This window comes from Barbus barbus, assembly GCF_936440315.1.
Source record: "Barbus barbus genome assembly, chromosome: 38".
NCBI lineage: Eukaryota > Metazoa > Chordata > Actinopteri > Cypriniformes > Cyprinidae > Barbus > Barbus barbus.
Genome location: NC_136716.1, coordinates 10,870,243 through 10,885,536, shown reverse-complemented (window position 1 = coordinate 10,885,536; position 15,294 = coordinate 10,870,243). Strand labels below are relative to the sequence as shown.

General features: G+C 37.7%; 1 protein-coding gene across 1 annotated transcript; it reads left to right on the top strand.

Annotated features, from left to right (window-relative positions):
* Positions 1 to 6,817: 6,817 nt before the first annotated feature.
* LOC306857724 (multiple inositol polyphosphate phosphatase 1-like) lies at positions 6,818 to 10,484 on the top strand. The gene is made up of 5 exons (XM_079397836.1): positions 6,818 to 7,555; positions 8,243 to 8,437; positions 8,552 to 8,649; positions 8,965 to 9,095; positions 9,223 to 10,484. The coding sequence occupies exons 1-5, from the start codon at positions 6,982 to 6,984 to the stop codon at positions 9,599 to 9,601; spliced, it is 1,377 nt and encodes a 458-aa protein (XP_079253962.1). The 5' UTR covers positions 6,818 to 6,981; the 3' UTR covers positions 9,602 to 10,484.
* Positions 10,485 to 15,294: the final 4,810 nt, after the last annotated feature.

Genomic DNA, 15,294 nt, shown 5'->3' with positions numbered 1-15,294 from the left:
GAACAACAACCAATACAGACCCGAGCTCAAGGACCTGTCAACCCGTGGCGTGGTCCTAATCAAGGTTACTAGGGCTGCCCAGAGAATCCTGAGGGGAGGAACCAACTTCCAATGATATCTTCGGATGCCGATCAAGAACCAATGTTGCGAGTTAATATCGAAGGAAAACCAATAACTCTTATGCTCGATACAGGGGCATCGTACTCATGCTTAAATCCAAGATATGCCTCGCACCTCCCCATGTCTGGAAAATATATAAAGACAGTAGGATTCTCGGGAGTGACTCAGCTACTTCCTATGACGACCCCTGTAAGCATAAGCTTAGAAAACACAGAAATATGATTACCAATTTTAGTTTCAGAACATACACCTGTCAACCTGTTAGGTAGGGATGCTATATGTAAATTGAAAATGCAAATATGGTGTACTCCAGATGGAATTTATATAAATGATAGAGCAGTGAGACAAATGAATCTGACAGAATTACAACAAACACAAGAGCCATGTGCTAATATATATTGGTTAGGGGATTTGTATAAAGACGTAGAAAAAACACTTAGCAAATGGGGAAGATACATAAGAGAACAACTTTGTGAACCAAGTCTACCAAAAACTGAATTTCATTGTACTGTGAAGTATGATGAAAGTAAAGACCCAGAATTTGAAAAAAGGTGGCTAAAAGACACAAAAGGATTAATCATCCCCATGATGTCACAATATATAGTGATAGGACCAAAAGGCGCAGCTCTGCAGGTAGATAGAGAAGAATTCATTGATGAGTGGTTTGATGTGCCTAACTCAGTTCCCCATGTTACTCTGTATGTAAATAAAGACTGTGTTTCCAAAGACTTAGACCCCATGATGAAAAAAGCAGAAAAAAGTAAGTGGGAAGTTACAGAAAATCCTCTAATATTTCAATCAGCAGATAACCTGTATCTTAAAATTTTATGTGCAACTCCAATGATGGGAGGTCCTAGAATGATTGTAAATACAGAAAACAAACCAAAGGTTGAGGAACATCAAACAAAACAGACTGAATTAATAAGAGAAATGGAGAGGCAAGTGCCATCAGAACTATGGTCACAACATGATACTGATGTAGGGCTAGTAAAGTCAGCCAACCCAATTAGAATAACACTTAGACCTGGAGCTAAAATACCCAGAAAAATACAGTACCCTTTGAAACCAGAGGCTGTAGAAGGAATAGAAAAGACAATTGAAGGGTTAATGACAGCAGGAGTACTAATTGAAACTAATAGCCCTTGCAACACTCCAATATTGCCAGTAGCAAAAGCAGATAAATCCAAATGGCGTCTGGTGCATGACCTGAGAGCAGTAAATGAGATTGTGGAGGATTGGCCTGCAGAGGTTCCAAATCCACATACGCTGTTAACTAGTGTTTCATGTGCTGCTAATATAATCCTGATCTCTGACGCGCATGGTTTTGACCAATGCGCGAGGGGGAAAGTGATTAGAAAGGTAAAGCGCTAAGGTTTTTGATCTCCTTATTTGCAGGGAATACTGGTCAAGTATCTATCTGAACCCCCCGTAGCTTATGTAATTGATTGCACATTAGACTTTGAGTGCTTCAACAAGACAAAAGGGAAAAATGACCTGGAAAAAAAAAAAAAAAAAAAAAGGGAAATTATGTAGTTATTTGGCATTTAAATAGAGAAATGTATCAAGACCCAGAAGTGTTTAAATCAGACTATAAAAACAAATATGACAATTGTGAGATTAATAGACAAATGTGCAGAAGCTACAATTCACTTTCCTTTTATTTATTATCTAATGGATCAAACAGAAGCAGTGGCAGATTATTATTGGATGTGTGGAGGAAAAAGATTGCAAACCACACTCCCAAAAGATTGGAAAGGTATTTGTACCAGAGTAAGATTGATGCAAGGAATAACAATAATTGAGGGAAACATAGATAGTGTAAAGAACCCCAAATCACAAGTAAGCAGAGCAAAGAGAGCGTATGCTCCAGACCCAAAGGTGTACTTAGATGCAATTGGCCAACCTAGAGGAATACCAGAAAAATTTAAAGCAAGAAATGAGGTAAAGTCTGGCTTTGAGTCTCTACTTGTATGGATAGCCACCAACAAAAACACTGAATGGATTAATTACATTTACTATAATCAGCAGAGGTTCATTAATTACACCAATGATGCCTTAAGTGCTCTTGGAGAACAATTAGATGCAACAAGCAAAATGACATGGCAAAATAGACAAGCTTTGAATTGGCTGTTGGCGGAGAAAGGAGGAGTTTGTGTAATGTTTGGTTCTGACTGTTGTACCTATATCCCAAATAATACAGCGCCAGATGGATCGTTCACCCAAGCGATGGATAAACTGAAAAATCTGAGGGAAGAAGTGACCTTGAATGCTGGAACAGATCTGCAGATTGGAGACTGGTTAAATTCAATTTTTGGGTCTTGGAAAGGGTGGTTGATTAAGGTGGGCATCGTAATAGCAATTGCTATTGTTGTGTTTTTTGTATTGTTTTGTTGTGTTATACCTTTCATCAGATCCATGCTAGCCAGTGCTGCAGCCAAACAGATGCTAAGTATATCAGTAAGACCAACCGGAGTTGACATTGGATATGCCCACGGATACACTGTGGGCCCTGGACTGGACGAACTAGACGACTTTGACCTAGAAGAGACTATTTTGTGAAACCTTTCCTGAAAGAACAACGGAGTGGTAGGGAAGGGGTGCCTTTTTCATTTTTATATACTTCTTTATTTTCACTTTTGTAGATATATTAGAGGTGTTGGATAGTGTAGGGAGAGAGATAGGGGTACTATGTATTTTCCTTTGGCATATGCCCCTTCCTGAAGTCATTTACTCCTTATATCATTTATATTTCATTTCTATTGAAATTTATTTGCTAATCTTAAATGTATAATGTGATTAATGAAAGAAAAAGGGAACGATAAGGGTCTGAAGCAGGTCATTGTCCATGTTATGAGGCATTGCAACCAGAAAAAGGGACTGACAAAGAAGGATTAATTGATATCTGAAAGGTGATTGAGGGTCTGACCCAAGTCAGGAGTGCAATAACAGTGTTTATTCATTTAGCCCAGCCTTCAGAGATCAATATGTATTTTTTCTATACTTATTTTTATGCTATTACACTAACATTCCATTAGTTACTATAACAATGATTGCTGTATACACTGGAACATGTCGTCAGAAAGGAAGAAGGAAGGATCGACGAGCACCTCAGTGCTTAGCAACACGAGTAGATTCAACTGGGGGTTAAAAACCCACCATCTACTCCAACACCAGATAGGGCTAGAGGAAGCTCCTCTGGCAACGAAGGATAACATCACCAGATAGCGCTCTGGGCTACCGGAAATGCCTAGAGTTCCTCTGGCTGCGTGGGACAAACCAGTGTTTTAAAATCAATTTTCTAGATGTGTTGATTAATCACTCATATATTCTACATGACCATGACAACCATGGGCAAGGCTTGAACATTTTGTGCACATGCTTACACACATATTGATGATTGAATTGTTGATCCTCAAAAGTATGTTTAGATGGGAAGATAGATTCTTTTACTCTCCTCTAGTCAAGGGTGAGGGGAGATGTTTGGGTCTGGCTTCCTCTGGAGTGCGGTAACATGAAGAAACCATTTGATAAGAGGTTATGAGAGGCCATACACTGGCTGAAAGAGGGTATGAACTGAGGGGTGGACTCATGGAACTGCACTCTAGGTAATGGACGTGATGGTGAGACTTAGTAAGTCTCAAAGAGAGGAATATATTGTATATTTTGTTTACTCACTATAACATTATCTTATTCAAAATAATAGACATGTTTAAAAATGTAATCCATGCACTGTTCTATGCAAACATGTACTAGTCTATGCAAAAGTGTGATATCCTACTGTACTGGATGTCTGAACACTGATAAATGGTCTTAGAGTGCCATCTATTGGTCATACTGAGTATAAAATGTTTTGAGGGATGAGCGACGGTCAAGGGCACAGGTGCTGCTTGTGAACTTAGAATAACCCGAGGAACTTTGGGTGACTTCCAGAATATGACAAATACGTGTAAACAACTGTGATGAATGTCTTCTGGGAGCACTGCCAACCAATGGGAGTAGAAAAAGAACTTTTACTTTTTAAAAATGGCAAATATAGACGAACGCCACCCTTAGAAGTTGAACAAGGTAGGCTAGTAATTAAATGTGGTAAAGTAGAACAAGGCCAAATAAGAAAAACAGGAACTACCAAATATGGGCAATAAAAACATATATATGCTCTGTACTGACACTCACAGAACTCAGAAGCAGTTGATGTGGCCGCTGCTTCTCGGCTTTGTTATCTTGTCATAATAAAGTCTTTTCTTCCACATTTGAAACTCTGCTGTTTTGAGCCTTTCTAATTGCACCAACTGAGATCCGGACGAGAGACAACCTCTCGTGCCACGACACCCGCTCCCACGATATATTCACTCTTTGTTCACCCGCTGTCCGCTTAGAATAATTTTCTTCCCGACCCGACCGTTCCCGCTAAATTTAGACCTCGTTTCCAGAATCTAATTTCCGCTACTAAAAGAAAGAGAGATAGGCTAACAAATAAAAGTGTAGTCTGCACAAAATTGTAGGCTATTTGTTATTTTATTCGCCTTGTATTTATTGACAGCAAAATGTAAAACAAATAATTGTGTCTTAAGACACAAAATTCGTTTAACATTTTGCTGCCAACACAGTAGGAAAAAAGTGTTGCATAGAAAATAAAAATGTTGTACAATACAACATTTATTTCTTATTTTTATTCGTCTTGTCAGGATACATACAATTCGTTTAACATTTACAACACAATAGGAAAAAGTGTCACAGAGGAAAAAGATGTAGGCCTAGGTTGTACAAAAAATAGCCTATTAGCTATTTTATTCGTCTTGTCAAAATAGGCTACTATATTCGTTTAACATTTTGCCAAGTCATTCTCTTTTTATGATATATGTGATCATATCTGGGGACATAGTCCCTGACTATGCTTTGCCGGTAAATGCGGTTAGATGCTTGACACAGACAAGTCTCTATAAGACAAGTCATGCCTCTCGGCGGCCATCTTTGAAACGCCTCTCGGGCATCCAAGTGCAGCTCCTATCACTTTGTATGGGGCAACAACAAATTCTCGAAAACGGTTCACTAAGCTTACGATTAAATTTAATATTTGAAATCACCAATGAAATCGGACAACAACTGTGTCATAAATGTTGTTTCTTTTGCTCAAATAGCGTTATAAAAAGCTTATTTCTCAGGCTAGATCAGCCAGTGCGCATGCGCAGTCCTGAGCGCGCGTCTCAGAGCCTGACTGTTTCTATAGCAACCGGGACTTCTAACGGCAGCTGCAGTGACGTGTTTTTTCCAATTGGAACAATTTTGTTGAGAAAAAGAAAATAACTGTCAATACCACAGAAGCTAACATTGTGGCAAACCGTCCAGCGCCCGATACACTGTAACACATGCAGGAAATATAAATTTAACGTTTTTACATTTTAAAATGTCGTGTTTTTATTTCGTGTTTTACAATATTTGTTATTTTTTATATTTGTTATTAATTTTATAGTATTTGTTTTTGCTAAAACTAATTTTAAAATTGTAGTTATTTTAAAAGGTATGTTTCCCACAATTTTAATTCCTGTGTAAATGCATTTATGCCGCTTCACAACAGCATTAAACGGTCTGTGTAAATGCATTTATGCCGCTTCACAACAGCATTAAACGGTCTGTGTAAATGCATTTATGTCGCTTCAGAACAGCATTAAACGGTCTGTGTAAATGCATTTATGTCGCTTCACAACAGCATTAAACGGTCTGTGTAAATGCATTTATGTCGCTTCACAACAGCATTAAACGGTCTGTGTAAATGCATTTATGCCGCTTCACAACAGCATTAAACGGTCTGTGTAAATGCATTTATGTCGCTTCAGAACAGCATTAAACGGTCTGTGTAAATGCATTTATGTCGCTTCAGAACAGCATTAAACGGTCTGTGTAAATGCATTTATGCCGCTTCAGAACAGCATTAAACGGTCTGTGTAAATGCATTTATGTCGCTTCACAACAGCATTAAACGGTCTGTGTAAATGCATTTATGCCGCTTCAGAACAGCATTAAACGGTCTGTGTAAATGCATTTATGCCGCTTCAGAACAGCATTAAACGGTCTGTGTAAATGCATTTATGTCGCTTCAGAACAGCATTAAACGGTCTGTGTAAATGCATTTATGTCGCTTCAGAACAGCATTAAACGGTCTGTGTAAATGCATTTATGCCGCTTCAGAACAGCATTAAACGGTCTGTGTAAATGCATTTATGCCGCTTCAGAACAGCATTAAACGGTCTGTGTAAATGCATTTATGCCGCTTCAGAACAGCATTAAACGGTCTGTGTAAATGCACATATTCGTGGTTTTATGCCGCTTCAGATTTGGTTTCTGTGCCGCCTTTGCTGTGTAAAGATGCCTTATGATGATAAAAGGAATTATTTTTTTCAATAATATAATGTTGATTCTGGGCAAATTTTGGGCAAACTTGATTTATTTGAAGAGGATTTAAAAGACCCCTACTTATACCCCTCCCCTTTTTTTTCTCCTTTTCTTTCTCAAAATGTTTATTGGTACTTTGCATCTATATTGCATATGTGACTTGCTTAAGATTTATTTATTTACATTTATCGGTGCCATTGTATATGTATATTCTGTTCAATATGTTCAATAAAATAAAATAAAAAGTACTTTTAACCCGGAAAGTTTTGTATCTCGATTTTGATGCTGGCTTCACATTTTTTTAGCCAGTGAATGCTCTGTTGCCAAGTTCGCAGGTATGCCCCGGAACGCGATTATGTTTTTGAGTAGCAATTGGACTGGTTTTGTTACGCAGACCTGGCAACCCTGATTGAATGAACAGGTGACCAAGCTACGGGTATTTTAGGTGAATCAGGTATCGCACATCCAGAAATGAAAACAAATTACTTCCTCGCGAACTTTCTTAACATTTCTTTGTGCATTATGGTTGGTTTGTCATTCTCTAAACTTGCCAGGCCAACTATACCGGCGATAGCGCATCACTTTGGAACAAAAGGCAGGTACGAGGAAGTGAACTCACATCTATTAGATGACATTTTGTTAGTAAACAAATCACTGGTAGCTCCCCCCTCTCCAGATAGCCGTGCCATTCATATGGTGTCGGTTATACGTCACGGGACGCGCTATCCAACCACCAAAAATGTGAAAAAGATCGCGCGATTGTTTGATCTGGTCGTGTCTCACGCGTCGGGTTCAGCCTCATGGCTAAATGATATTAAGACATGGAAGATGTGGTACACTGAAGACATGGACGGCAGACTGGTGGAGAAAGGGCGCGATGACCATCGGCATTTGGCTATGAGACTGGCGCAGTCGTTCCCCACTTTGATTTCCGAGGATCATCTCCGTGCCAACCGCATTGAGTTCATCACCAGCTCCAAGCATCGCTGTGTTGATAGTGTTGAAGCTTTTCAAGAGGGTCTTCACCGACTCTGGGATGTTCAGGGTAGGCTTAGTGTCCCTTACTTATTCGATGTTTTGTTGATCTCTTATTAAACATCTTAAAGGGATAGTTCATCCAGAAATAAAAATTATATCTCACCCTCATGTCATTCATGACCTGTATGACTTTAGAAGATGTTAAGTTAGTAGCCAAACAGTTTTGGTGACCACAGACTTCCGTTGTATGGACAGAAAATCAATGGGACATATCTCCAAATATGCTTTTTATGTTTCACACAAGTTTAGATCCTTACTTAATGACCAATAAATCCAGAAGATTTCCAGTAAAATCCTAAATATTTTTTATTAACGTTTACTTCATAGTGCTTTCCTTTACATATAAATAGCACCACAACTTTATTTATTTTCAGATTTAAATTAAAGTTGTAGACTTTTTTTCTCATAGATTCAGTGGGGTCAAATATTTTTGAGCCCCACCTTGGTAGTAAACAAAGGTAGATTGCTGAATTCTCAGTCGACTACAGCACTTTTAGGGCTAGTGTATAAAGACACTGAAACACAATGAGAAATTTCCTTGGTATATTTGCTATAAAGTGTTTATTATAATCTTTGTGTACTGTTTAAACAACTCTGCACCAGATGTGGTTTACCTGTAATCCAGTAAACTTTATAGTTGAAGTAATGGTCCTTGGTAACTGTTGTTCAAGTAACCACACTTTTTGTTTTATAGATATGGATTACAAACACTATGTGGATGATTCACTCATGAGATTCTTTGACCATTGCGAGAGATTTGTTGAAAGTGTTGAGAAAAACAAAACCGCTTTGAAGGAGGTAGAACGCTTTAAATCTTCAGCAGAAATGGATGCAGTACGGAGGAAAATATCCAATCGCCTTCAGATTCCATACAATCAATTCACCCCAGGTAATTTTGCTTTTTATATTAATGGACAATTTGTCTGACTGTTCAGCTGTAATTGCTAAAGGTAAATGTGTCAATTACAATAATCCTAAATCTTGATTTCAAATTTGTTGCTAGATATGGCAGAGGCAGCTTTCTTTTTGTGTTCCTATGAGTTTGCCATCAAATCAGAGAACTCCCCCTGGTGTGATCTGCTGGATGAGTCTGACGCTCAAGTACGTACAGTATGTCTGGTTGGAAATTAAACACTTCCATTTTCAGTGGATCTAATGAATGGTATTAAGATTCAAATATTAATTAGATATGTCATACATCTGTTTTTATTCAGCATTTATTACATCCTTGCTATTGCAGTGATGACAACTACATAAAAATTGCAGTTTAGGGAATACTCTGAATTTAAGATTACACTTGAGCTCATAAAATAGATTTATTGAGTTTAGAGTTCTCCTGAGTTTCTCAACCGCATTAAACTTGGCAACCAACTGTATGTTCTCTTATCCAGTAACATGTTTTTTGCCTCTTGTTAGGTCCTGGAGTACAAAAATGACCTGAAACAGTACTGGAAGAGGGGATATGGACATGACATCAACCGTAAATCCAGCTGCCCTCTCTTTCATGATATTTTCAAGCGTCTTGATAAGGCTGCTAATGACTACAGGTTAGGAGACTGAGATGTGGACTGGTTCCCATCCCATTCGTGGTGTATTTGTCCACTTAAAACACTCCATAGACCATACTGATGTTTGTGTTCATTTGTGGTTTTCCTGTCTCCTGTAATCTAACAGATTTGGAGAGGTAAAAAAGACTGCCAGCATCCAGGTTGGACATGGTGAAACCCTGCTGCCTCTGCTATCTTTGATGTCCTTCTTTAAGGATGAAAAACCTTTAACAGCAGAGAATTTTTCATTGCAGCACTACCGCACATTCCGCTCCAGTCAGATTGTACCGTATGCTGCAAACTTAGTCTTTGTCCTGTACGAATGCAGTGATGGACTCAGAATACAATTGTTTCTCAATGAGAAGTTAATAACCTTTCCCAACATGAACCATTCGGCTCCACTGTATGAAACGGTCAGAAAGCATTACTCAAAGCTCCTTAATGGCTGTGAGTTTAATAAGGAATGTAATGTGCCTCAGTCAAACCTCAGGAACACTGAACTTTGAGTTAGGTTAAGTAGTGGATTACAAGGATCAATTACCGTGCACTTGCAAAGACTGCATCTTTGTTGTATTTTTTATTCTATTTTTTTTCTTCATGTTGTGGTTCAAGGTTTAATATGTTGCTTTATTTATTACTAAATTGCCAAAGGGGGGTGACATTTGTGCTTTAAGAATGATTTATGTTTGTTCTTGTTTTATTTGCCAAAGAGAATTATGGTTATACAGTGCCAAATCATTTGTCATTTTGTAATGAAAGCAATTTAACAGAAAGCTTGGAAGTTTTTATATTTTATTTGAATAATAACTGTGCATTTTCTAGTGGGTAGTTCACCGGGTGGGTTTTTATAAAAGTCAAAGACCACATCAGATTGGATACAATCTTGGAAATGGGTTGTTCAAATGAAAAAAAAGAAATCTGAAATCATGGATTTAATCTGGATCAAACCTTTGGTATGTGTTGTAATTTTTTTTTTAGTAAGATTGGGATACCTTTGATCCAAAAAAAAAGCCCAGCATTTTTTTTGTTGGATTTTTTCAGGAACCAAATGTAATAAAATATTTATTCAAACATTTATATTTCACACTTGCTTTGTTTAACTGTTACGGTGATAAAGCAGATAAAATAAGAGTAGGCTATCTATAAAGCTTTTCAGTACATAAAAGTAAAAAATATATATTGTTGTCCACATAATCACTCAAACAGCTGTTAATATCAAAGTAAAATAATAGATTTAATTTTAAATGTCATTAGTCACTTTTTATTAATTACGATGACATAATCATAAGAGATGAACCAAACATTTTATTGCATGTATTTTTGTTTGTTTTTATTTATTTGTTGTGAATCAGATGAGAGGCTTGACTGTTTAAAAGAAATTGAAAATGGATGCGGATGTTTGTATTCATTAAGTCTGCAATTTTCTGTCTCTTCAAATCAAAACACAAAGTGACCCAACATTGGCTATTCTAACTGTAGTTCATCTTTTATAGCTAGTAGCCTTCATTGTAATATGGAGTTCCATTTAGAGTACTGATAATCTGCATTTGAAAATTTGTGTATGGATCTGAATGATGTAATGTTAAAAATGGATGGTAAAATGGATTACCTGATCCTCAATAGCAAAACATGGGATTTCCAAACCTGGGGCCTGTACCATGATGGTAGATGAACAAATTCAGATTTACAGGATTTCAAGTTGACAAAACCAAACCACTCCAATCTGGTTTTGTTGGTACCATGATGCTAATCATCAACTTTCTTTGTCAACTCAGGCTTTGATTCTGAGTTTGTGGAGCATATGCACATGATTGTGTGACATCACTGGCGAACAGCCAATCACAAGCCTTGGTTAAAGGTTTTGCTAAAGGTTGAAGACATTGAAGAATGATGAATTTAAATGCATTTACAATGAAACAGTACTTGTTCATGAAAGAGGACAAATTAAAGAAATAGTCTTGCTTTATCAGTGCAGTCACAAGTGAAACTTAAGTTAGTTTATATAGTTGGAAATATACAGCGATAGAGACTCGAACATGTAAGGTCAGTCATTTTTAAAGCGTTAACTATTGATTCTACAGCTTATTTATATACAATCTGTATATATTAACATTAATTTAAAATAAATGATTTATAATAACTTAAACTAAAATTGCTTGTGTGTAATGGATTAATAATAATATATATCATAATTATATAAATCATATAAAATTAATAAATTTTTGATTTTGGCCAAACAATTTTTTTTTTAGTACTAGTGACCTTTAATTTGGAACAAGAGAAACTTGGGGAGTGACTTTTTTTGTGTCAGACGTGTCACTTTGCTCACATCTGATTGATCCGTTTTCAGTTTGAGATCTTTAACTCAGAACATAGCCATGGAGTGTAAGTTACTATGGCAATGAACACAGCTAAAAGCCAAGCCACTTTCATGGTACAGACCCCTGGATTGTTCTGATTCAGTTTAAACATTTTTTTAAACCGGGCCCTGGGATTCAAAACATGGAACTGAAAATAAAAAAAATAAAGGTTTAACATGATTAACAGGTTTTACACAACTTTGTATAGTTGTTCTGCTACAGTGCTGCTGTCATTAAAGCAAAAGAGAGACAAATCAAGTACTGAGACATTCAAAAATTTTTATGATAATTTGTTACATTTATATAGCGCTTTTCTGGGTACTCAAAGCGCTTTACATGAAGGGGGGGGTCTCCTCAACCACCACCAATGTGCAGCATCCACCTGTATAATGCGACAGCGGCCATATTGCGCTAGAACGCCCACCACACACCAGTTTATTGAGGAGGTCTCGCTGCAGCCTGCAGTGGACATCCAACCCCGCCCATATCCAAGCATGACGTCACAAGCCACGCCTGTGTCCAAATCATAGACTGTCACATACTTATTTTGAAACAGGAAGAAGCATCGACAAGAAGATAAGTCGAATTGTTTGCAAACCGCCAAAAAGAAGAAGTTTGCTGTGTTGGCAAGTAAAAAAAACGTTGGTCTTTACGACGACTAAACTAAAAACCCTAAAACTAAACCCTAAAACAACTTTTTTTGAGTTAATGATCTGTAAGACTGTGTCTTTATTAGTGCTGTGCATTGATTCGAATAAATGTTTTGACATTTGGTTATAAAGTGTTTTAATTCTACAATATGTGGTGTAAAAACGTCTGAGTGCTGCCCTCTTCAGGTTGAACGGTGGCTACTGCAGTTTAATTTTTCAAATATTACCAGTGGGTGGAGTTAGGCTCTGAGCAGGGGTTTAGTTACCCTTTAAAACGCGGACAACTTGAATGTGTGCGTCGTTTGTGTGCATGTGTAAACAACGGTTCAGCATGCTTATGCGTTTTGAACTGTACACAGGCACGTTATTACTTAGATATCAGTAACATATAAATATGTATGCGTGTTTGTATGTATGTGAGTGTGTTATCCAGCAAGAAAGGGAAATGATGTGGTTCCTCAACCAAGATACTGTGCAAGGGTTCTGTTATCAGTGTCATAAAAATATCATGTGTGTGGGGAGAGGTAAATACATATGTGAGAGGGATAGAGTGTGTATATGAGTAGGTAAGAGGGTTGTATTATAAAAAAAAGGGTTATTAAAAAAATTGCACATTCAGTTAGAGTTCATTTTATGTCATAAAAATTAGTGCACTATATATTTATTAGTGCACTGATTCTTACAACATAAAATGAGTGTTGACTTAATGTGCAATTTTTTTATAACACTCATCTCACTGACTCATACACACACACTTCATCCCTCACACTTACAGTGCCCTCCAAAAGTATTGGAACAGTAAAGACAAAATTGCTCTGTTGGCTGTGGAGTCAAGACATTTACAAACATGATTAAAAGATGAATATGAGTTCAGAATATCACATTTTATTATTGGGTGATTCAACACATAGATGTTTTACCAGCTAAGAAGTTCAGCTCTTTTAGAGTTTCATCCCTCTATCTGATGTGAGCATAAGTATTGGAACAGTTGCCTCACAGGTCTTTCTAAGTGATCAGCTGTGTCATGTTGCATTAATTCTTCAGATATTAAAAGCAGGGAATGTGTCGTATCAGTTATATCCATTACTTCTGTATTCTGAATCTTGCATTCGATGATGACACACACAAACCAGGATGAAGATGAGGGAGCTGACTTTGAGAGAAAAGCAAGCAATTTGGATGCAAAAAGAAAAGAGGAAGTCAGTTAGAGCTCTAGCAAAAACAAAGGGCATGGAGAAATCAAGAGTTTGGAAACCACCAGCGACACCAGCAACCAACAATGACCTGATCGGCTGAGAAAACAACAGTAGTTGATGACAGACAAATCATAAAAGCTGTGAAAATGAATCCTAAAAGACGTGTCTGTAAAATCAACAACAAATTCCAGAAAGCTGGGGTGATGCTCTGACAATCTACTGTCCTCAGCAGACTTTGACACAGAATTACAGACGCTACACAGCAAGATGCAAACCTCTGACCAGCACCAAAAATAGAAAGGCAAGAAAACCAAAAAAGCACAAAGGTGAACCAGAATAGTTTTGGAACTGTGTTTATGGACCGATGAGACAAAGATGAACCTTTATCTAAGTGATAGGAAAGCAAAAATGTGGAGAAAAAAAGGGAACTGCAATGATCCCAAGCATACATCCTCATCTGTAAAGCATGGTGGAGGTGGTGTCATGGCATGGTGTATGGCTGTCTCTGAAACAGGCCCTCTCAACTTTACTGATGACTTAATGTATGATGACAGTAGCAGAATGAATTTGGAAGGGTACAAAACCATCTTGCCTACCAATATTCAAGAAAATGCCACCAGATTAATTGGGAAGTGCTTCATATCGCGTCAAAACAATGACCCAAAACACCCTGCCAGTTCAGTCAAGGAATTTATAAGGGCAAAGAAATGGAAAGTCTTAGATTGCCCAAGTCAATCTCCAGATTTTAATCCGATTGAACATGAATTTCACCAGCTGGAGAGGAGAGTAAAGGCAGAAACTCCCCAAAACAAGCAACAATTGGAATTGGCTGCATTAAAGGCTGGGAAAAGCATTTCAAAGGATGAGACCAAGAGTCTGGTGATGTCGATGGGTCACAGACTCACTGCTGTGATTGTGTGCAAGGGATCTGCAACTAAATAATAGCTTTTAATCTTTTATATCTGCCTTATGTTCAACTGTCCCAATACTTATGCTCACATCAATGAGTGGGATGAACTCTAAAAGTGCTGTTCTTTTTATTTGGTAGAACATATATGTGTTGAAACGGCTAACAATAAAATGTGACATTCATGTAGTTTTGTAGCACTGATCACAGTACCCTTGCACAGTAATTTGGTTGAGCAACCACATCATTTCACTATGAATTGCTGGATAACTCTGTGTTTATGACAAATTATCTTTGTATTATTCTATATTAATCGAAAGATCACATAATGATTGTCAGGGTTTGTTTGTCATGTTTTACAGCATTCTACGCATTTAAGCATACTAGCTTGATGCAGAGCAGTTCTGCTTGGATGAGGGGTTCATGCTGCTGTTTCAACAGTAAAGAAAGGTATGGAGGAATGGTGGGAGTATTTCTCTAGATACTGAAGTGATTGATTTTTGTGGTTTAAAATCAAAAATATTATTGTATGCAAAATGACGAGGTAAATACTATTTAGTATGACAAATATTTAGTGGACCAACACACACGTATTCTGTATTTTTAACAGGAGTGCCAAGAGGACATAAAGTGGAAGTTTGTAAGAGACATTGGCCCAGTGTTGTGCTGGATATAGAGTCACCGTGAGTTATTTTGTGGGGAGGTGAAAGGGCCTGCCTTACTCCAGATGGACAGTAAAAATCAACAAAATGCCATCAATGAATACCTGGGGTCAAATCGGATGAAGCAAGAGATGTCTTTTTATTAATCTCTCAGGACCTGAAGTGTGACACTCACATTGACTCTATTGTTAAAAAGGCCCAGCAGAGGTTGTACTTTCTTCGCCAGCTGAGGAAGTCCAACCTGCCACAGGAGCTGCTGAAACAGCTCTACTCCGCCATCATTGAATCCATCCTCTGCGCTTCAATAACTGTCTGGTTCAGCTCAGCTACCAAATCTGACCTCAGAAGACTACGGAGGGTAGTCCGGACTGCTGAGCGAATCATTGGTACAACCCTCCCCACTCTCCAAGAACTGTACTCATCC